We start from the raw sequence: 24057 nt of genomic DNA, 5'->3' as shown, positions 1-24057 counted from the left end.
CTGGCCTTTGGCATTAGGCCGCCCAGGATATAAATAAAAGCCGAGACTTGTGATTGGGGGAGAGGGGCATGACGTAACTAACCCCTCCGCCAGCTGCTGTGAGTGACACCCAGCCCCGCCCCTGTCGGGAGAGGGGAGGGGAAGGAGAGACTTGGGCCCACACTTCTAGGCTACAGGGTCTTATTGGGATCCGGGAAGTGGGCGGGCGAAGCCCGTCCACTGCTAAAGGGTCCCCCCCAGCCTAAAAGGGGGATCCACAGGACCTAGATACCCAAATAATTCCGGGGGACAACTAATAAAATAACAGGGACAGGAGTGCGGTCAAAGGGTCAAAAGAAGCGAACCGGACGGGGACACCGAGCAGAGAACCCCGGACAGAGCCCACTGCTCCTCAAAGGCGTCAAGGGAGTCAGAGGACGCCGCCCAGAGGAACTCTGCCCGGATACGTGAACGGACCGAGGATCGGAAATAGGCCCCACAGTCACAGGAGACTCCATCGGCCAACCTCCTCACTCTGGTTTTGTAGATGGCCATTTTAGCTAGGGCCAGGAGGAGGTTGACCAGGAGATCCCGGGGCTTTGTGGGGCCACGGATAGGGAGTGCATAAATGAGAAGGTGAGGGGAGAAGTGCAACCAAAAACGTAATAAGATATTGGTGAGGAGCCGGAATAGGGGCTGCAGCCTGGCACACTCCAGGTAGACATGTGCCAGGGTATCCCTCACGCCGCAAAAGGGGCAGGTGTCTGGGATTGTGGTGAACCGCGCCAAGTACACGCCCGTGCTCACGGCTCCGTGAAGGAGCCGCCAACTGACATCCCCGGCGGGCTTTGGGTCTAGGCTACAGGGTGGGGGGTCGGGGGAGCAGCTTCAGCGATTTGGGGCAAGGCAGGGGGCTGATGCGCGGAGATGCAGTCTGAGCTCCCGCTGACTTTCATTGAGAGCTCTTTGCTGCCCAGCCCTGTGCAGAGCTGAGAGCGGGTGTGACGGTAGAAAATGCCCGTCCCCTCGCAAGGGCTCCTGAGAAGCAATGTGGGCCTTCCTGGGAGGCTGAGGTCAAGCAGGAGGCCCTATCATACTGCCTTCCCTGAGAGCCTAGCATGCGAAGCTTCAGGCAGGTTGCACTATGTACACCTTCTGAGTTCCTGCTGGGAGCAGTTGTTATGACACATGGTACTTAATTAAATACACTTCTAGAACTGTCTAGCTGCACCTGCTGCATTAGTGACCCAGTTGTGTGAAATAGCTGTTTTGGGATATCATAGATACAGTAAAAAGAACAGGAGTACTTGTGGCACCCTAGAGACTAACAAATTTATTTGAGCACAAGTTTTTGTGAGCTACAGCTCACTTAGGCGCAGATAAATTTGTTAGTCTCTAAGGTGCCACAAGTCCTCCTTTTCTTTTTGCAGATACAGACTAACACAGCTGCTACTCTGAAACCTGTCATAGATACAGTATGAATCATGAGATGGGCCAGAATTAACACACATTGCAAATGGCTAACCTGCATACCTGATTGTGATCTAAAAGTTAAAAAAAACCCAAATTTCCACACACAATTCAATAGTATGCATAGAACCACCACGCAAAAACATCTTATCTGAGACCCTGAGCCTGCAATACATTTATTTTGCATTAACATTAACACTAACTTAACAGTAAAAAAAAAAGTTATGGGATAAAGGTTTCAAATATCTTATTGTGTGCACATAAATGTTTCATTACTATCAAAATACAGATATTAAACTTCCCAGTCTTTTAAAGGAGATATTTCTAACATACATTATTCATTGGATAGAATAGTGACTCATGCTAGAGAGCTATAAATACAGCTTCTTTTGAGAAAAAAGTGGGACTGGTATATTGTCAATGGAAGATACTGAATAGCAGTACTTCCTCATATAGGTAGGAAAATAAAATGACTTTTGGACAAGTGCCTAAATGAAACAGTAGAAGCTCTAAAAAATATTCAAGATAATGAAAAATTGCTACTAGTTCAGTGGCTACCATTCTGGGTAGTGAATCCCAGAAGCACAATAGTCAACAGGTTCTCTTTTTTGTCAAAAAAATGCTAGTTAAAGTCTTTCCTTTAGCGTTTCTGTTTTAGATTAAGGCTTTTCTCTTCCCAAAGTTATATTTTAAAGGAAAATTTCATGTCAGGTTTTGAATTCTGGTTTATAGGTTCCTCTGAGCACCTATTTTGCCATGATTGATTTATGTTTTTGTTGTAGTACTATAGTTAGAGCTTATCTTCCATAGTCTACATGTTTTAATGGGCAACATGACTGTACAATCATAAGCCTGGCATTCCCTCCTGTACTGGGCAGTAATAGTACAAACATACTTCAACACATTTACAAAACTGAATGGGGGGGCATGGGATATCCCATCCACGTTCCTTTTCTTGAGGGCTAGAAGGGAGGGTAATTCCAAATGTTCTTCTTGGGGTTACAGTCTGGAACAGGTTGAGAATCTATACTAGAGTAACAAATCATGGAACGGTTAGGTAGGTAGATGCTATTAGTTGAGTGGTTCCCCCACTTTTTCATAATGCACGTCCTATGTTACTAGACCAATTTTTTCACGAACATTTTGACTCTAGTTTTCCATTCCCTGACATTGCCCCCCTCTTCATAAGGACATAATATTTGTCTGGCTGCTACAGCAATTACATAGAAAAATAGTATTTCAAAAGTACTTACCATATTTTATTTATCAGTTCCATGTGTTTTGTCTTTTTTTTTTTTTTTTTTTTTTAAAGAAAATAAACCTCACTGTTTACTTTTGGTCATTTCTTTTCCCCCTCCTTCCACTTTAATTTCTCTTAGCTGAAAACAAGAGCCAGCACCGTATGAGCAGCCAGCTTTCTGTGTACCACCAGAAAGTGCTTCTTGGACTGGATTAGTAACCTGAATTTTATATATTTAGGACTAAATTAATACAAAACCCTCAAAAATTAAGCAACACTAAGAACTGAGAAGAGAAGGTGCAACGCACATAAGCAGCGGCAGTGTCTGCAGCCATTACATATGAAGAGCAAGCAAAATACTATTTAGGACAACAGAGAAAAAAGCTCAGCCTTGGAAGTTACTATAGTTTTGGAAGAGCACAGTCTCCACTATTGACTACCTTACTCACACTCACCCCTTCTGCTCTTACACATTATAGGTCGGCATGGGCAAACTACGGCCCAGGGGCCGCATCTGTCCCTCCAGACATTTTAATCCAGCCCTCAAGATCCCGTTGGGGAGAGGGGTCCAGGGCTTGCCCCCTCTGGAGCGCCAGCCGGGGACTTGCCCGACTCCGCCCAGCTCCTGGAAGCAGCAGCATGTCCCCTCTCCAGCTCCTACACGTATGCTGCCCCTGCCCCAAGCACCACCCCCGCAGCTCCCATTGGCCAGGAACAGCAGCCGATGGGAGCTGTAGGGGAAGTGCTAGCGGAGGGGGCAGCATGCAGAGTTGCCTGGCTGTGCCTCCACTTAGGAGCCAGAGGGGAAACTTGTCACTGCTTCTGGGAGCTGCTTGAGGTAAGTGCCGCCCGGAACCTGCACCTCTGCCCCAGCCTTGATCCCCCTCCTGCCCTCGGTCCCAGCCCAGACCATGCTCCTGCTCCCCCAACCCCTCATCCCCAGCACCCTCACGCCCCAACCCCCAATTTCATGAGCATTCATGGCCCACCATACAATTTCCATACCCAGATGTGGCCCTTGGGCCAAAAAGTTTGCCCACCCGTTAGAGGCCATAGCCACAGCCCCACACTGTAGCACTGAGGTGATGTGGCTGTTCCACCTGTGCTGATAACAGTAGCAACTTTACTCCTGAGGGAATTCTGTGCCACTGCACACACAGAGAATTAAGGCCCGTCCCCCCTAAAAAATACATGTGCTGCATGTATGTGCTGCAATTATGCCTTTTGACTACCAGGGGCTGCTGTGGTGCCAGAAAAGCCAGTCATGGAGAGGCTGCTTTCCTCACTGTGCCCTGCGTTTGGGGCCAGGTAAGGAGGCATGGGTTACCAGGAAGATGGGGCACATAGGGCTGCTGGGTGGTCACAGACTGGGGTTGGCAGACAGCAGCTACTAGGGGGACAGCATTAAGCCACAGGTGTAGGAGTGCAAGGATAGAGAGAGATGGGGAGGTGCATGAGGGTGCAGCAACACATGAGGACAGCGGGAAAGGGGAGGCTAAGTGGGGGTGCACAGACATGGGGAGAGGGAGGTGCAGGGACACACTGGGATAGGAAGGAGAGGTGGTTGAGTGAAGGTGCACGGACCCATGGGGACAGACAGATGTGCGTGACTGAATGGAAGAGACTAGGGGTCAGCCAGGGGTGGCTCCCCCAGTCCTTAACAATCCCTCTCCCCCCAAAAAACCCAGGTCCCTGCTTCTCCTGTCCACACCCAACAGGCCTCCAGGTTCACTCCCAAGCTCCTTCCTAGCAATTACTTCCTTCTTCCTCAGCTCCTCCATTATCCCCAACTCCCCCAAGGCTTTGCACTGCTTCTGAGGGGTACCAGAAATAAGTTTCGGTATTATAGTTTAAATGAATTATGCAGAGTTCTGCATTAGTACACCTAGTAAGGAACCTTGTGTCAGAAAACATTTAACTGTGTATTGTTATATACTTGCTGACAAGTATTTTGAAATAAATTCCCAAAATAATTGAAGCTGCCATGCTTATAGTGTTAATTTGACATAAAATATGCAGAATTTTAAAATACTGTGTGTAGAATTTTTAATTTTAGGGCACAAAATTCCACTAAGCATAAACCTTGCATTCGGGGATACTGTCCTGCTACAATATGGCTTCCTGCTGCTCCATGGGGGAAAAGGGTCAGTGTCCCTTCCTCATAAGTGCATTTGGATTGGAGCCACTTCACCATGGGATATCTACCCAAAATGCTGTGTAGCTATTTAAAAAATGCCTAAAGTTCCGTGGACACAATGATCCACAACTACCACACATGATCTGGATTCTCTCTTTGACTAGTTATTCTGAATTTGTTTGTGTAGAAATTTTTTTTAAAAAAACCAAAGCCATGCGGAACAATCTTCTCTTGCTTCAGCAGCTGAGCTTGTTAAGTTCATTATACCAAATAGCTGCACAAGCACCTGTGCATACACATCATACTTTCAGTGTAGAGATAACAGAAAATGTTATTCTAGTGCACATTTTTAGTCCTGCATTTTCAAATGTTCACACTTTATTTTAAAAATAATCATAAAAGTTAACTTACATACCACAATTTAAACTCTGACATTCAGGCATTTCAGTTATCATGAAGATGTAACATTGAATACTGGTTGGCAAAGAGAAGTGTTTTGGAGTTTTGTTTGTTTTTCCCAACTACACACTGCACAAACTTTTTACTCCTCACTCTCAGGACAGTAACCAGGAGCTGTAACTTAAAATAGAACAAAAAACAGTCAACTTCAAGCAGTTCTCAATTCTACCAACACTTCTGCACATGGTTAACTTTACAAAGGGAGCAGACCCTCTGAAGTGAATGGGAATACTCTCACACACTGTTAAAGCATGTACTTGAGTGTTGCAGAATATTGGGAAATTTCAATTCATATCTTGTGTAAAGTTGCAGCATGTTAAAATAATGGGTAGAACAGCAACTGTTTTGCAGTCTTAAAGATAATCTGTTACTAATTTTTGAGCAATTGGGCTTGGGCCATTTTTGGTATTTAGCACAAAGGTCCAACTTTTTTCTGCTTTTTAAAAAATCTTCGATATTGGAAATGTCAACACCAGGCTCCACTGTTTTTTTTTTTTGCTCGTGAAGACAGCAGGGGCTCTGAGGATGTGCATCAGTGCCTTGCACCTCAACTGAAAGGGCAAAAGGCATTGACTTTACAAAAGTCAGTGATAATCATTTAAAAAAAAGTTCCCCTCTCACTTCCTTACCTTTCACACATTTGGCCCCTTTTGATGTAATTTCATACAAAAACCTGAATTTCCAGTTTAAAAATGAGGGGGAAAAAGCTTACTTTTAGTTCTTTATATATCATAAGCCAGTAAAAGTGTACCAGATAAGACTTTTGGTGGTCACTCAACTATAGTAGTCACAATCAGCAAACTGTCTTATTTTTAAACAAGATTTGGCTCTTAGTATGTATTTAAAGGAAACGATACACTAAATTTGAGTTTTAAGCCTTCCGAAGAAAAAGTTGCTTAATTCACCCACATGTGCCCCCCTATAAGTGTGTGTTAGATTGGGTATTTGCATCAGAAAGGCTCTTTTATCAGAATAGTATTCCTTTTGATTTAAAAAAAAGCAAATACAAAGCTTTTAAAATAAGTTTAATTGATCTACCTAATTATAAAATTTTAAAAATTTATTTTATGCAATGAGGTTGAAAATTCTAAGTGAACACACACACGCCTAATTAAACTTCTATTGTAGTATATACAGGAATATTTTCTTTTGTTTTAGATGTCAATTCCAATTATCTTTTAAAACACTAGAACAGTTTCTTGAGGGCATGTTGAACTTCGATGACACATTTATCAATGTGATATATTTTATAACAAACTCACCACCACAATAAACAGAGTACAAAAACCCCTCAACTATTAGATAGGCACTTTAAAGTCAGCTACTCTCGCTCGCTCTCTCTCTATATATATACACACACATATAGCTCACAGTTAATGCTGCTTGTGTGTAGTCATAGTTCATCAAAGGGTACAAAACAACAGAGCTAATATCCCTTTGATGCACAAGCACAAACATTAGGTTCCAAATACCGTGGTGTTTGCAAAACATGCAAGAAAGCTCTGATTTTTGAAAATCTTTTGGAGGAAAAGTGAAAAATGAAAGCAGCCAAAAACTGAAGCATTTATAAGCATCTGAATAAGGCCCTTTAGGATTTATTTTAAATATGTATATTAAACCCCTTCGTTCTCAGGTAAAAGGTTAAGAGGCTGAGAGATATATCGTCTGCTTGGGTGAGGATACTGGAGGTTGGCAGTGTCAGCATCGCAAGAGTGCTCTATCAGAGGAGGTGGTAGGAGCTGGGCATAACTGGACCATCTCGATCCAGCCCGTGGGGAATCCAGAGGGGGAAAGAAATACCTGAAACAATTGAGACAGGAACAAAACACCAAAACAAAAAACAAAAAAGAAACAGAAGAAAAAAAAGAGAAAAGTAGTAAATACAAGGAGAACCAAAGGGGAGAAAAGACATGCTGGAAAAAAAAAAAAAAGCTTCAGTATATCCATGCCAAAACCAATGAAACATAACAACAGAAATCAAGGCCCTCATTCAAAACAAGATTGATTGAACAAGTCTGGAAACTGTTCTTTAAGGAAAAGAAGTATACTCTTTTCCACTGAAAGCCTCATAAAAAAGAAGATTGTAAATACATTCCTAATATGCATTTTACAAAGAAACAAGTTACTTTGTAAATTAAAAGGATTTTCTAACACAGCTATCAACATCTTTGATGCACACAGTTCTCCTAGAATTTCATGCAACTTATTAACAGACTTTAATAATATTTCATTTGCAACACCAGACATTAAATATTATGCAAGTACATATGCTGCATTTGCATCCAACTCAGATCAATTTTACTGCAAGTGTCTAGAACAGATGTAAAAACATGAGATTCTTTTTATAATACTTAGATATCACAATATACATTTACAAGGAAGAACTACTCTTTTCAATTAAATACAATCTTTGTATGTATTTACATATTTCTGCAGAAACCTCAGAACAAGTTTAAGATTTCTGATCAACACAATGCTCAGAGTATGCCATTTCATATAATTGTTTTGCCAACTTCTATTATGACTTACCCGTAACATTTATGCATTTTAGAGAACTATTAAAATATTTGTAGACATTATCTGTCTTATTTTTTGCTCTGAGAATATTTACAGAATGGCATGGCCAAGTAATTAATAAAATCCTGGGACAATCCATATTTAAAAATGCATGTTAATCTGAATTTGTGTGTCTTCTAGATTACTGTAAATTCCAGAATGTTGTGCTCAGAGATAATCATAACTACTCTGTGGAATTACACCACAGGAACATACAAGCACGTATCAGAAAAAAGTATTTTTAGTGAGCCTGAAGAAAGAATGACAGCACTTGCTTCATTTCAAAGAAATGTTTTGTAACACCACACTAAGTTAAGCTATTATCTGAACAGTTGTCAAATCACACACTGTTCTCTTATTCCTTTAAGATTAACAGTTTCAGTATATTACGAAGTAATTACAAAGCTGTAATGTTTAGGAATCAATTATATATTTGAACATTACAAAATGGAAAACAAATCAACACTCAAAACAATTTTAATGAAAATTAACGGACTTTAATGGTCATTAAGCAGTCATTTCCCTCCTCAAACCCCAGCTAAGGACAACGAATCCTCTTAACCAATATACTAGTCCATTAGTTTCATGAGCTTTCTGGGGGGGAGGAAGAGAACCTATTTTGGTGGAAATCTGTCTCAACAAGAACCCTCTCCAGTTATCTTTCTTTCAGAAGTTCAAACAGTGTCAAACTGCAATGGCTAGTACAAAAAGTTAAACAGTGTATTTTTTAAAAGGCCTTTTGAATTGCGTTTAGTAGTTATCAAGCTGCTGGTGTCTTGGGAGAGGTCAAACGGCGTTGGGGAGGGGAAAAAGAAGTTCTCTTTCCATTCCTGTGTGCATGCAACAAGCAGCAAAACAGCAAAGTTACTCCAGTTAGGTTGATATCAGCTCTGTTTTCTGTTAAAAAGGACATAATACAAATGGAGAAGGGAAAATGCATCACAATTCTAGGCACACGTGGTTATCAGCACAATAAGAACACAGCACTACTGAGTGTTTCTAGTTATTTATTTTCATGTTTCAATTATTCCAAAACTATTTTTATCACTAACCCACAATTTGGAAAACATAAGTGGTATGATGCACTTATTCTGATAAATTTGATTTTCCAAAGATTGAAATCTTATTATAGTTTAACTGTCCCTTAGCTGCTTAAATGTACAATGCATTGAAAATCAGGGCCTAGAGACAGCCTAAAAGCAATCTAATGGTAGTCCAATCCAATTTGGTCAGTAGTTAATATATGCTTTGTTTTAAACTTAAAATCCACTAAAGCACATTATAGCTATGACTTTTACACTAATTTTCAACCCAATGTAATCACAAAGCAAAATAGGTAGATAAATACTTTCTCACACAGTAAGGCTCTATCATAAAGGACAGGACCCAGTATAGTCAGAGATTCCATGGCCGTAGACTTCACAGTGGAATTCACCCCAGCTGCAGAATTGTGAACAAGAATCTTACATTTCTCTCTTTTTTTTTTTAAAGTATGTTTCTAGTCCTTAGAATTGTGGAGATAACCTTGGAAACATACATCAATGAAGTGGTGGCTGCCTGAGTCTGCTGAGAGCCTGAAACAATAGCTCTAAGAGGTGTAAACTGTCCCATCCATCACAGTCAGGGCCCTGTGGAGTCTACAATTCCACAGCTGTAGAATACAGCATTTTTGCAAGATGATATCGAGTTCAACATTTTTGCTGCAACCAGCTGACTTTTGTCTTCCTGTCCTCCTGGGATTTGGTCTGCAGCTGCCTCTTGGCTCTCTAGCTTTCCCCACAAAGGAGAGTTAATTAGATTATAGTGCATGATCCCTGCACTGTTCCATTGAGGGCCAGAGCTGGAGTTCAGCTTACAGCCAAGAGAATGAGGAGCCAGAAGCATAGGCTGGCCAGCTGGGCTGCCAGGATAGCAGAGTAGCAGCCGACACTTGGGAAATCAGGGAGATAACCCGCTGAAGCCGGCTACAAGCTTCCCCCTTCCCTCGTACACACAAGGGAAGGAGCTTCTGAGCTGGGCCTCCTGGACAACATCGCGGGAGCCAAGGCTTGGGTTGTGGAGCCAGGCCACCTGGAGAGCACAGGAAAGATACCCATCCTCAAAAATAATCGCCATAAAAATAATTACTGAATTTTATGTGAATGAATATTTTGAACTATGAACCACAGTTGTATTTGCATAAGAATGGAAATGAAGGTTATTTTACAATGATAGTATAAAATAATGTTTGCTGCAGGATTTGGAAATTTCTGCTGTGGAATTTGGTCCCATTGTGCTGCAGAGTACACAGAGCCCTGAAAAAGGGTACCTGCTTTACGCTGGAATCTGTGATTGCCTTACAAATGCAAAATTAAAGAATTTAGTAAGCACTTTTCTAAATTTTAGCATAACAGGAAAAAACACTAGTGCAATAATAAAAAAAATATTACCACACCTAAAAACCATAAGAGACACATCAGAATTGAGTGAAACTAAGAGTGAAGTAGGTACACAAAAGATAGACTCTAGGAATTTTTAATACACTATGTATAAATTAGCCTACCTGCCAACAGCTGATCCATTTAATGAATTCTGTAGGCTTGTATTGGCTGAACCTAGAGAAGCATTAAACATTCCCTGCTGAGCACTACCATTGACTGGACTCCCGTTACCTTTCAGTATACCAGTACACTTCCAGTTGTCCATGTAATTAGCTGCAAGATTGCCAAAAAAAAAAAAAAAGTTTTTATTTCCATCCCTAATCTCCAAGAACATTTGATAAGGTTACAACATTTTGGACAGATTCTCAGCTGCTGTAAGTCAGTGAAGTGCTACCAAAGTCAGAGGAGCTATATCAATTTAAGACAGCTGAGGATCTAGCTCTTTAACTGTTGACCTTCCTTCCCACTCTATTTTTTGCAATTTCCTCTTTATTAAGCTTGAAAACTTCACTGTACAGTAAATCAGTAAAATACAAGTTGTAAAGTTCAACCTTCCTGTAAGTAATTACATACAAAAATATGTTAGTACTGATAACATTACAAAGTATTAGTTGGACAGGTTAAAAATTAAGTATCTGTACTGTTCCCTGAGCAGGATCTGGGGATTGTAGATTTTTCACTCTTCTGCCATCAGGTGAAGACAGAAATTGTAACTTTGATATTTTAGAGTTTTGTATACATCTCACATTTATTCCTGACAGCAGTAGACATGTTTATGAGATGAAAGGTCACATTAACTTCTACTACCTTAGTTAGAACAAACTGAACAATTCAGAAGACAAGTTCTGTTGGCTATTACCTTATTCTAAATCAAACAGAGCAAGTGCCCTCTGAGGTCCAGCAAAGAAAAGATTTATTTTCTTTTTCAAATGCATGCAGCAATAGAAAGTCTTACAGTCCATGAACCAATTCAAAGGAACTTGCATTCCAGAAAACAATTAAGTTTTCCCATAAGTACAGATCAATCTTTAATCTTTCAGCATTTGACAAAGCAATCTAAAATAGCTTAATGTGTGCCCCACAGAACTCTTACCTTTCCATAGTCTAACACAGCCATCATCACCAGATGATGCAAGCACTGTGCCTGTAATGTTCCAACTCACTCGCCAGACCTGGGAATTGTGATTATCAAACTGAGCTACTATCTGAATTTCAAATTTTGTTAGTCCTCCAGAAGAAGTCAATTCTTTCCTGTTATGAAAAAAAAAGCAAGTAAAAATTTCTACATGCATCTGTATTTTAAGACAACAAACATTACTAATTCTGACCAAAGAAAATACAAATTGTCTCGAATGTGCAACAAAGGGGAGCTATGTTTTCCAAGAAGGTTTGTGACAATATTTTCTCAAACAAGTAATAGTAAACGATGGTGAAAGAAAATTTTGTTGTGCCTAGTTCATTCGTTGCCTTTAATAGACTGCTAAGAGCAATCCTTTCTGGATAGGCTTATTAAAGCATTAAGTACTGATAATGTTTTGTTTGATCTCCAACATATTAGCATAAGACTACACAACTATATGCTTTCATGTTAAGAAATCTGCTTCAAAAGCTCACCTTAGAGGTTTCAGTGTGAAAATTCGTACATCTTTGGTAGCTACAGCTAAAATATGGAAGGATCTTCCCAGGTTTGGAGCAAATGCAATATCATGTACAGGATCAGTGACTGTCATAAGAGTTTCTGCTTTTGCATACTTCCTGAGGAGCAACAGACAGGTCATTTGTTTTATGAGTGCTGACATCATAGCCAGTGATGCAAATAAATGGAGTAGACAGAGGGAATTACTGTACAGAGAAAGGTCCAGCAATCAAATATAAATTAAAAAGAAGAATTATTAATTTTATAATTACAAATTAATATCTTTTATTTCATGTAATCTGTGTTCAAATGTCTGCCTCATTTGCTATTTAATGAGCATCTTTTGTACTAGGATCCAATTCTGCTTTATCAGAATAAATTATATTACATTTACTCTACTGTCATTGCAGACAGAATCTGGCCCAGAATGAGGTATGAATCCTCAGTATTTTCCTGCCTCATGCACTATTCAACAGGCACACTGAATGAAGCAGGATTCTAATGTGATCACGTAATTAAATAGTTTATCATAAAATTAAGGTTTCATATGCACATCTGTGCATTTTCTTACTGGAGTGCACAAATTTAACAAATCTAATGCTTTCTTAATAGATTTCAAAGAATGCTGATGATTCACAGGATTTTCTACCATCAACTTTGAAAATATTTTACATGTAAATAAATTTTTTAAAAGGTAATGGTATAACAATCATTGTTCATATTAGCGTTTAAAAAATGGTATTCAAGCACAATGCACATTGAACTGTATCAAACTTGGCCCCAATCCTGCTAAGAGCTATATATATGCTTAACTTTAAACATATTAAGTAAATCTTTGCAGGACTGGGGCCGCAGGACTGGGGCCTCAGATCTCTGTGTGAAAATCCTAGTGACACTCATGGGATTTGTGTGTTCGGAATGGCAGCACTAGCCACAGTTCATAACCATGATGTACAACATCAGCCAACATTCTGAGATGCTTCTCCTTCTACCCATTCCATGATATAGGAATATATGCAGCAACTACAATGAGGTAGTATTTCAAACACATTTCAAACTTCTCACAATGTACTTGTTTTATTACTCAAAAATGTATTTTGTACTTCTATCCATGCACAATAGTAAGAATTATTTAATCACCATGTTGTTATAAACCAGCCGATAGCCATTCTAAACCCATTATAAAGATTATACAGTACAACCTCAGACTTACAAAACACCTCGGGAATGGAGGCTGTCCATAAATGTGCTGCAACTCTTAAAGCGTTATGGTCATTCTTTCAAAAGTTTGCAACTGAACATTAACTTAATACAGCTTTGAAACTCTACTATGCAGAAGAAAAGGCTTTCCATTTTATTAGTAGTTTACTTTTAACAGTACTGTATTTGCTTTTTTTTCTTCTTTTGGTTTCTGCTGCTGCCTGATTCTGTACTTCTGGTTCCAAATGATATGTGTGGTTGACTGGTCAGTTCGTAAGTCTGAAGTTCTACTGTACTAGTTAATTCCTTAGTTTACCTGGTGTTTTCATTGTATTCATAAATCTGAACCTTAGCCAGTATATTTGGACTGTTGTCATCACTTCCTACAGCTATCATCGGAGAATGAGCTCGAGAGCTACAAGTGAAAAATAAGTGCCATTACATTTACAAATTACTATCATGCGTAACACAATTTAAGCTATTTTAAGTGTTACAGATTTAAAAAGTTAAAAATGTTAATTAGATTGCAAAGTCAAGCACTCAAAAGTTAAGAAATGGCAGATTTCCAGCTGACCGTGCAACCATCATTCTGTCCCCCAGAATGACCATCCTCCTCAGTGAATGAGACTGTGAAAAAAACAGCATGTAACTGAAGACTATCACATAATGCTATCAAGGTTCCTTCCCCACTCTGAATTTGAGGGTACAGATGTGGGGACCTGTATGAAAGACCCCCTAAGCTTATTCTTACCAGCTTAGGTTAAAAACTTCCCCAAGGTACAAACTTTGCCTTGTCCTTCAACCGTATGCTGCCACCACCAAGCATTTTAAACAAAGAACAGGGAAAGAGCCCACTTGGAGACGTCTTCCCCCAAAATATCCCCCCCAAGCCCTAAACCCCCTTTCCTGGGGAAGGCTTGATAAGAATCCTCATCAATTTGTACAGCTGAACACAGACCCAAACCCTTGGATCTTAAGAACAATGAAAAATCAATCAGGTTCTTAAAAGAAGAATTTTAAATAAAGAAAAGATAAAAGAATCACCTCTGTAAAATCAGGATGGTAAATACCTTACAGGGTAATCAGATTAAAAACAGAGAATCCCTCTAGGCAAAACCTTAAATTACAAAAAGACACAAAAACAGGAATATACATTCCATCCAGCACAGCTTATTTTACCAGCCATCAAACAAAAGGAAATCTAAGGCATGTTCTAGCTAGATTACTTACTAACTTAACAGGAATTGTAAGGCTGCATTCCTGACCTGTTCCCAGGAAAAGCATCATACAGATAGATCCTTTGTTCCACCCCCCTTCAAGATTTGAAAGTATTTTTCCCCCTCATTGGTCATTTTGGGACAGGTGCCAGGGAGGTTACCTTAGCTTCTTAACCCTTTACAGGTGAAAGGGTTTTGCCTCTGGCCAAGAGGAATTTTATAGCACTGTATACAGAAAGGTAGTTACCCTTCCCTTTATATTTATGACAAATGCATATACACACGGAGATAGAATTGGGGTTGTAATCATAAATTGGGCATTTCGTAACTTGCAAGTGTGTCTTTGCAACCTAAATAATTTTTAACTACTAATTTGACGTGTAATTTCTTAGGGTTTTTAAGTAAAGTAAAAGGTAAAAAACTGTATAACAGCTTCCACCTCACATAATGAATCAGGAGTGTCTGAACCTTCAGTACTGATGCACAGATTACTACTATGTGAGCTACACAGCTAAACACATTAGCTGTCTCCAGGAGAAGGCTACTGTCTCAAAAGAAGGGAGGGGTTGCCAGGTCCAGAGGTGAAAAATTCAAGGAAGTGTAGCCCTGTCTGGTGTTGGGGGAACTCTTGCCCCAAGTATTTCTCCCCGCAGAGAGGAGACTGGTGTCATGCACTGGGTCTAGGGTAGCCTAGTAAGGACCCATCCTGTCTTCCACTCCATCCCTCCCCAAGAGATGGAGGAGCGCTTCCCCCATGGGGCCATGTAAGGTTTACGGAATGAGCCCTGACCACGTCTCTTTTAAGTCCCCCTCCCTCCCCAAAGTCCGCTTTGATAGGTCACTGGATATTCCCTATTTAGCATGTGTTACTGCTTTAGCAGTGGCATCAGCCTGGCTTCAATGTTCAGTGACTTGGGAAGTCTTATAACATTTTCCTGAAGAATACAAGTGACAGAAAGGAAATGGCAATATTTAACACTGTATCTCAGGCAAATCTGAATGCTGTTTCACGAAACAAAGAAAAAACTTCTGTAGCCCAAATAGATTCCTCCTGTTAAATATCAATGGCCTGCTGAAAACAACAAAGGGGATTTTCTCAAAGAAAGGTCTCAAGAATCCTTTATAACAAAGTTAGGCAAGCTTAATGTAGAGGTCACTACTCCCCCACCCCCACAATCAACAGTCATTCTCAAACTCTCAGACACTTACGGTTTGATCCAACCAAACTAGGTCAAAGTCTTTAATAAAGTTTTCTTCCAGACCTGACAAAATCTTTTGTATTTTTTCTGCATTAATAAATTTTAGACAAACTAATCTTTGGACTTTTCTTCCATTCATTCTTTAAACCTGTCTAAGTGATGCTATATAACTCACCTTGATGGATTCCAAGAAATGCAACTGCAGCTTAGCTTACATGAGATTTCATGCTGCAGTGACCACTGACTGAGATTCATAACATCTGGAGCTTCATATATCCTCACTACTCCATCTGCCGAACAGGTTGCTAACATAAGACCCATATGCTTGGGAGCAAACTTCACATCTGTAACAGATGTCCTACTGTCTACCAGAGTGGTCCTTTTTACCTGAAAGTAAATGCAGTAATCATCAAAGAAAAAAAATGCTTCTGAGCTTCCATCAATTATTTAGTCACCAGTTTATGATGCAATTATGTGGCCATATAAATTGTCATGTACTAGTGCTCCAGGGTCTAGAGTTTCATCTTAAAAATCCCTAATGGCTTGCCTACAGACCTTCAGCACCAGTGTAACTATACTGGTTAAGAAACACATACAGTTAAATTAGTCCAATCTATTGTGGGCACAGTTATATCCATATAAAACTATTAATATTGATATAGCTTGATTAGGTAAGTTTACCAAAACCAGTTTCTAACCAAATAGATAAATCAGTGTACAAACTATGTATGTAGGCTAGCAAATAACGTCAAGCTCTAAGTTTGGAAACAATCTTGAAAACGTGGAACAAATGTGCACTGACAAGCATATATGCCTGAATTTGCAGACATCTTGAAACCATATGTCCGGAAGACGTGAAATGCTCTGTTCATATGTTGACCCTGAGGCCTAATGATGATGCTTTCAAATATCAATATTGTTAGCTATTTCACTGTTGATCATTTCAGCAGAAACATCAAGATAATATACTACTTTGTTCTTGGAGATAGTTTCAACTAGCTACAGTGGGGCAGATAATTTGTTACGGTTTATTGGGATGAGAAATTTCAATTCCTTCCCCCATATTAAGAGTAATCTGCCAAAAAGGCGAGAGAGCACATGCATGCACACAGAAATACACTTCCTCATCTGTATCAAAGCCTGTTTCCTGTGCACCAAAAAAACCACCAAAATCAGCTTCCACACCTGTTTTTGAGTGCCAAAAACCATAAGTATTCCCTGCACAGAAGTCAAACCTTCAACTTTTCACCCACCCATCATATTTAGCGTAATTATACATTTTCAATGCAAAAATCTTTGCATGATAAAATTTAGTAACAGCCTAAAAGGAGCTAAATATCACAATAAAGGATACCATACTTATTGTTACATGCTGCACTGAGTGTGGGGGGTAGGTGAGAACAGTCCTACATAATTCTGGATTCCTGCTGCATAGAAAGGGTCTACTGTGCAATACAGAACATTAGAATTTTGAGGTAAACACTTTTTCTTCAGTGGATATTTTTTGAACAGAGAGAGGGGATACCAAAGTAAAATGTATAATATAAAAAGGTTGCAAATTTAGAGCAGCAGACATCACTCTATAATGAAGTTGAGAAAAGGAAACATTTTAGCTTGATGTTAGGAAACACTTCTTAATAGTGACATCTATTTGTCAGGTTGCGTGGTGAAAACCATGCCAGTCATTTAAAACAAGCCTAGACAAAGTACAATCCTAAATTAACATGGGAAACAGTCAAATAAATGATTATTTTATATTAAACAGAAAAGCTCCAAAGAAAAGGACACTCTCTCTAGCTCTATCTGGGAACAGAAAATGGATTGAAGAAAAGAGAACTCCCACCAAATTACAAGAACTTGCAGTTTGGAACAATTTCTAATTTAGCCAAGTTCAGTCCTCTATTTAATTCTGGAGTTTTAGCAGCTGAAATCTGTGGATCTTAATACTTAATAATCAATAAATGAGGCATAAAATATAGGAGAATTAAAGTACGTGCGTCTCAAAACTAACAACAACATTTCAGGTCTCACCCAGTGACTCTGCCCTCGAAGTTTATCATTCGACTCTCCCACTATCTCTTCCCACACTACAGCAGTTCTGTCAAAAGAGCAGGAAGCCAGGACCTGTCCAAACTCAGGATGAGCCCATGTCACACGCCACACGGACCCACTGTGTGTCTGGGAAATAAAAAAAAAAAAAACATCGTAGTCTACAGAAGGTGTATTTCACTTGGAATCATGGGAAATTTAAAGTTAATATCTTATTTTTAAGTACTATCAAGTTTTCTAGGGAGGTAAGAAATTACAGCTATAAAAGCAAAAAGTAACAAATCTAAAAAGCTTTTATAGTACTTCTTTGAAGTGAATCCTCACTTATAAAGCTCCAAATTCTACACCAGCTATATTACTTATTGAAAACCATGTTCAAAATTCCTTAATACCTGGAAAGATTAACTACTATAAGTGAACCAATAAAGTATATGGGTTTATTTCTCAAGTTTAGAAATGACTACTATACCCCTAAATTTGAAGAAGTGGTTAAGAAGCTAAAGAATGTCTTGACATAGAAATTAAAGCTATATTTTAAACTGCCATATGCTGCTGCCATCATCTCTGGCTTCATGGGCACTTCTCCAATGTCAATACTGAATACAGCTGATTTTACTTCCTGCCTGCTGCCCCTTTTTCAAGTCCCTCTGGCTGCCTACTTCTTTTCTTAAGAGGAAAAGGAATCCAAAAGCTTCACCTGGATTTCCAACTTTAGAATTACAAGATTTTGATAAACTAATTCCTATTATACAAACTACAGTACAACTCAAAATTGACCACCTCAGTACTCTTGTGTAACTATGCGAATTGGCCTCATTGAGAAGCTCTTCTCAGAAAAAAAAAATATGGAAAAGTCATGTCCTAATACTAGACCCTTTCAAATCCATGGATATCTGCATTACATCTGTGGATGAGAATACCCGCACACCATTTTTGCAGATCGGATGCAGTTACAAATTTTCTATCTCTGCAGGGCTCTCTACCTATAACAGTTGATAAAATGACTTTTTGCCACTTTCATTTTCATGTCCCATAATGAGACTAGAAGAGGGCTGGGAAAACTTTTTGGCCTAAGGGCCACATCTGGGTGGGAAAATTGCATGCAGGGCCATGAATGTAGGGCTGGGGTAGAGGTGGGAGGGAGTGTAGGTGCAGGCTCAGGGCAGGGGTGAACGGTGCAGGAGAGGTGCGGCAGGGGTGCGGGGTGTGGCCTCCGGCCCGGTACCACTTACCTTGAGCAGCTGCAGGGTGGCAGCGGCACACAACAGAGCTAAAGCAGGCTCCCTGCCTGCCCTAGCCCCGCGCCGCTCCCAGAAGTGGCCAGCACCACATTCCTACAGCCCGGGCAGGTGGCCAGAGGGCTCCATGCACTGCCCTCGCCTGCAAGAACCTCCCCCGAAGCTCCCATTGCCCACGGTTCCCCATTCCCAGCCAATGGGAGCTGCACAGGGAGGTACCTGCAAGCGAGGGCAGCGCGCTGAGCCCTCTGCCGCCACCCACCCCGGCCCCAGGGACATGGTGCCAGCCACTTCCAGGAGCGGCACAGGGCAAGGGAGCCTGCCTTAGCCCTGCTGTGCCACGGGGCTGGCAATCCAGCCCACAGGCCATAGTTTGCCCACCCCTGAAATAGAAAATAGTCCCAGCAACACTCTGCAAAGTCTGAGCAACAATAACCAAAAACTCTATTGTATTTCTTCCGTTCTGGCTCCTGAAGATACTGCACATTTACTAAACATATCTGTAAATGTAATAAAGTCTATAGTAAAAGACCTCACTACAGCCTCTGCTCTTTAAACTTTGAGAAGTGGGGTGAGACTGATGGACTTTTTAAAATGAGAATAATTGGATTTGCAGCTTAGCAAGATGATAATCAGGGAGTTTCTACTGTACAAAACTATGAGCCAGCAAATACTTCAGTAAAATGATTTGCTGACAAAATACTGGGGAGTCCCTCGCACAACCATTCATAGTTATACTGAAATAATAATGCTTACCTTCCAGCTGGCAGTACAATGCCAATCCCCATTTTCACTTTTGTCCCAAACCTATTAAGAAACCAAAATGCAATCATATACTTTGTTAATCTAAGCCTTTTCTTCCTGCAAGAAATGGAAGGTAAGCAAAGCTTACAAGACAGTCCTTGTACACAGAGGCACAATCCACATATACCATGTGGCAACCTTTTCCCCCTGAAAACCCTCCCCATTCCTACATACCCTTGCATCTACATGGAGGCAGTTGCAGGACTAGGTTGTAAGGTCATGAAAGCCATTTGAAAAATAGGAGCCTTATTTATTTTTGTATAAAAGAAGTTATTAATAAAGGTATACAGCCTGCTCACTTCATCTTAATCTGAGAATAGCATGAGAATTCCAAAAAATCTTAGTTTCACACTCTGTTACACTCAGGGTAAAAGCTTATAATAACTAAGATGTGAAATTATGAATGCATTCATGTGTGTAAAATTATATTATAATTAATGTTACTACTGTAAGGCTACTTTGTGCAAAGAAAAATTCAAAATGTTCCACAATGTGTCCAAGCAGAAAGATAACTATAAAACTGGAAACAAAACTTTAAAATGGTAAAATCTTAGCATTCCAAATATAGTGGCTGAAAGTTGTATCTTAACATTGTTTATAGAAAAGGAGTACTTTTGGCACCTTAGAGACTAACAAATTTATTAGAGCATAAGCTTTCGTGAGCTACAGCTCACTTCATCGGATGCCATCGGATGAAGTGAGCTGTAGCTCACGAAAGCTTATGCTCTAATAAATTTGTTAGTCTCTAAGGTGCCAAAAGTACTCCTTTTCTTTTTGCGAATACAGACTAACACGGCTGCTACTCTGAAACATTGTTTATGTGAATAATTTTTCAACTCTTACATAATGTTTTTAAACAAATAAATATTATTTTAGTATATGTACACCCAACCCAACAATTTTTAATAAAATACTTTTAAGATTAAAACTTTGATGACCCCTCCCCCTTTGTGGGCCACTGTGGACTAGTAAACAGGACATGAGGCTGAAGTCTGAATTTCTTATTCCCCAGTCCTCTAACTTCAGTATGATCTTGGACATATCACAACCGGTCTCTGCCTCAGTTACCCCACATGTAAAAAAAAAAAAGAAAAAGAAAAAGAAAAAAACAGAATCATTCCCCACCTTTACTGTGTTTTCAAATAAGCCATGGAGGTAGTTACTGGTTAGTGCAGATAAATGAGTACACTGGATCTGGAATCTATTCCTCACTCTCCCTCTCATTCACTATGAAATCTTAGATAAATCACGTTGCCTCCAGGCCCCACTTTATGGCCCTCTGATGCAACCCTGGTTGTAACCAAGTTAGGGCACAACCACAGTTACAAACAATTTCCTAGATTTGTACCCTATTTGTAAAGCAGACAGGACTAAAAAATTACCAATATGTAACTTACAGGAGCACTGAGAGACGTAATGAATGTAAATATTTTCAAGATTCTCTGATAAAAAGGTACTATTATAAATGGACAGTAATATTATAGTGTTCACACAATGAACTCTAGAGCTAAACCTTCTATTCCAGTGGTTCTCAAACTTTTGTATTGGTGACCATTTTCACACAGCAAGCCTCTGAGTGCTACCTCCCGCTTTATAAATTGAAAACACTTTTTAATATATTTAACACCATTATAAATGCTGGAGGCAAAGCGGGGTTTGGGTTGAAGGCTGACAGCTCATGACCCCCCCCATGCAATAACCCTTGTGACCCCCCGAGGGATCCCGACCACCAGTTTGAGAACCCTGTTCTATTCTCAAGCATATTTCCCACTTTTATCAATCACCTATAACTTTCTCAAGCGCATTTTCTTCAGGCAGAAGTTTTACAAACTTGTTCTCAGATCAAAGGTTGTTTGTTTTTTTAAGTTTGAGGTAAACTGGTCAAGTTATTTTTGAGCAGCAAAAGTGTATCACTTCAAGACTTTGACCAGCATTCCATTAACTTCATATAACTTAAAAGCAACTGATACTATACATTTCCAATTTGCCATATTTTTTTAATCCTCACTGAGGGAGGAAAAAGCAAGTTAGATATGAAAGTTGAGTATTTTTTTTAAATTGTGGGAATTATAAAAGTACCCATCTGAGCATACATGATAGAACATTTAACTCGTTATTTTATGTTATCTCAGCTTAATTTTAAATCACATATAGTAGTACTATTAAATCTTCCAAACAATATAGAATAGTTAAGTTTACTGTCACATCAGTCCTTTACAGGAACCTGTTAACATTTTCTTTCCTTTAAAAAGAATAAAGGTAAACGCAATATGTTAATCTTAGCTAGATAAAAGAAAGCCTGAAAAATCATGCATTTGCAAGTCAGGAAATGCCAAAAATTGACAGTTCCAAAAGCAATATGAACACAACAACATGCAAAATATTTTCTATTCTTGTTTCCTCTGCAAAGTGTAAAACTTAGTCTTTTTATAGTGTATATTTTATGATGTGTAATAATATGTATCATTCATAATATATTATGGCAAGGTAAAAAACCGCAAATAGAATACAGCATGGTAGTGCACTATGGCTAAACCTGGGCAGGAGAACCCTGACGACTGGGCACCTCTTGATTTGTGTGTTTGATTTCTTAGCTTTAAGAACTGACAATTCTTACGTTTACTTATTACAGTAATTACAACAAAACTCGGACCCTCTTCACTGTGGCTTCCTCCTCATTGCTCTGGTAATAACCCAGTAAGGTGCTCGGACACGGCGTTTCTTTTGCCCGCGGACTCTCACACCGGCTCCCTCTGACGCTTTGACCAGGACTAAGGGCTCGCGAGTTAGCGGGTGCGCGACACACGTGCCAGGGGTTAAAGGTTGGCTGGCTGGCTGCCTCCCTCCCTCACCGTGGCTCTGAGGGAGCTGCCAGGAGGAGACGAACAAAACACCAACGCTGGGCACTTCCCCGCAGAGGCCGTGGCGGGGCGGGGCGGGGCGGGGGGAGAGGGGGGCAGAGGCCGGGGCGGGGGCGGCAGGCCCGGCCCAGGGCGGCAGAGGCGATCTCGCCGCACAGGGAACGCGTGGCGGCCCCAGTCCTGGCCGCTCCTCAGCGCCGCACACGGCCGGCGGGAGCTCTCTCGGCACGGCTGAGCCTAGTGCCCGCTCACGGGGCAGACTGGCCGTCAGAGACACCCCAGCCGCCGCGGCCAAAGCCGGCCGGGCCCAACCAAGTCTTGCCGCCCCCACTGAGGGACGGCACTATGGTAGCCCCCAGCCCGGGGGCCCGCAACGCCTTCCCCGGGACCGAGCGGCTGGCGCGTCTTGACGCCCGGCAGGAACACAGCGGCGGGGGCCCCCGCACCTTGACGCTCTGGTCGCTGGAGCAGGTCGCCATGCGCCGCCCGTGGAAGTCGAAGGAGACATCGTGGATGAGGTCGCGGTGATCGGCCGCGATGCTGCGCGCCACGAACATGCCCCCGCCGCCCGCTCCGCTTCCCTCCGGGCGCGCCGCTACGGCTTCCCCTCGCGCGGGGCACGCGCGCCTCGCTCTCACCCCCGGGACAGAGCGAAGGTGGCTCGCGCGTGCACCACCGGCTCCCAGCGCGTGCGCGCCAGGGAGCGTCCCTCGCGCTCCACCAGGGCCGAGCCGCGGCGTCGCGCGCGGCGCAGGGAAGGCTGTTGCCTCGCCCTTGGGAATCTGCGCGAGCGCAAACGAGGCCCTGCCCCGCCGCCTCCTACTGCGGCTGCGCGGGTCTTCTCCGGCGTGACTCTTTCTAAGGTGAAAACCACGAGGCGTCCTTGTGGCACTTGAGAGACTAACGCATTTATTTGGGCATAAGCCTTCGTGGGCTAGAACCAGGGGTGCAAGGCGGGTGGTAGCCGCCAGCGCGCAGTACCAGCGAGAGGTTTTTAGCGGGTACGGAGCACCGGAAGGACTTGGAGAGGCTAGCCGGGGGGGGGGGGGGGCGGAGCTGCGCTCAGTCTTTAGAAAAAAAGAAAAGGAGGACTTGGGGCACCTTAGAGACGAACACATTTCTTTGAGCATAAGCTTTCGTGAGCTACAGCTCACTTCATTTCCACCAAATGCATCCGATGAAGTGAGCTGTAGCTCACGAAAGCTTATGCTCAAATAAATTTGTTCGTCTCTAAGGTGCCACAAGTCCTCCTTTTCTTTTTGCGAATACGGACTAACACGGCTGCTACTCTGAAAGTTCTCATGCACATTCTGCCAGGCTGATTTTGATTGCCCCTCCTGTATATCATGTTGAGGAAAATAATAAAACCATTTGGCTATAGTTCTATCAAGATGCACATGGCGCACACACAGTTCTATGCCTCTTTTCCATCAAACCCAGATGGCGCAGCATCTTTGCTTTCCTAATACCTGGCAGAGAGCAATACTTAGGCCTTGTCTACGCTGCCACTTTACAGCGCTGAACCTTTCTCGTTCAGGGTGTGAAAAAACACACACACACCCCGAGCGATGCAAGTTTCAGCACTGTAAAGT

The 24057-nt window shown here is 41.4% G+C and overlaps 1 protein-coding gene across 4 annotated transcripts; it reads right to left on the bottom strand.

Moving 5' to 3' along the window:
* Nucleotides 1-5172: 5172 nt before the first annotated feature.
* Nucleotides 5173-23298, bottom strand: SEH1L (SEH1 like nucleoporin). 4 transcript variants are annotated; one of them, XM_038390373.2, is made up of 9 exons: nucleotides 22912-23298; nucleotides 19557-19607; nucleotides 17545-17691; nucleotides 15689-15900; nucleotides 13414-13512; nucleotides 11876-12016; nucleotides 11355-11512; nucleotides 10384-10534; nucleotides 5173-5405 (listed from the first exon to the last, which is right to left on the bottom strand). In XM_038390373.2, the coding sequence occupies exons 1-9, from the start codon at nucleotides 23020-23022 to the stop codon at nucleotides 5381-5383; spliced, it is 1095 nt and encodes a 364-aa protein (XP_038246301.1). In that variant the 5' UTR covers nucleotides 23023-23298; the 3' UTR covers nucleotides 5173-5380. The 4 variants fall into 4 exon arrangements, with proteins under 4 accessions (XP_038246301.1, XP_038246300.1, XP_038246302.1 ...); XM_038390372.2 differs by lacking the exon at nucleotides 5173-5405 and adding an exon at nucleotides 6294-9911; XM_038390374.2 differs by lacking the exon at nucleotides 5173-5405 and adding an exon at nucleotides 6294-8738.
* Between the last annotated feature and the right edge of the window lie 759 nt (nucleotides 23299-24057).

This window comes from Dermochelys coriacea, chromosome 2, assembly GCF_009764565.3.
Source record: "Dermochelys coriacea isolate rDerCor1 chromosome 2, rDerCor1.pri.v4, whole genome shotgun sequence".
In the NCBI taxonomy this organism is placed as follows: domain Eukaryota; kingdom Metazoa; phylum Chordata; order Testudines; family Dermochelyidae; genus Dermochelys; species Dermochelys coriacea.
Note: the sequence above shows the minus strand (reverse complement) of the source record. Positions and strands in the feature narration are given on the sequence as shown.

Coding starts and splice junctions, on each gene's coding strand:
- SEH1L (XM_038390371.2), bottom strand. CDS start 23,022: ATGTTCGTGGCGCGCAGCATCGCGGCCGATCACCGCGACCTCATCCAC. Junction 17,692..19,556: donor ATTGTACTGCCAGCTGGAAG/GTAAGCATTATT, acceptor TTTATTTCCCAG/ACACACAGTGGGTCCGTGTG. Junction 11,513..11,875: donor TTCACACTGAAACCTCTAAG/GTGAGCTTTTGA, acceptor TTTTCATAACAG/GAAAGAATTGACTTCTTCTG.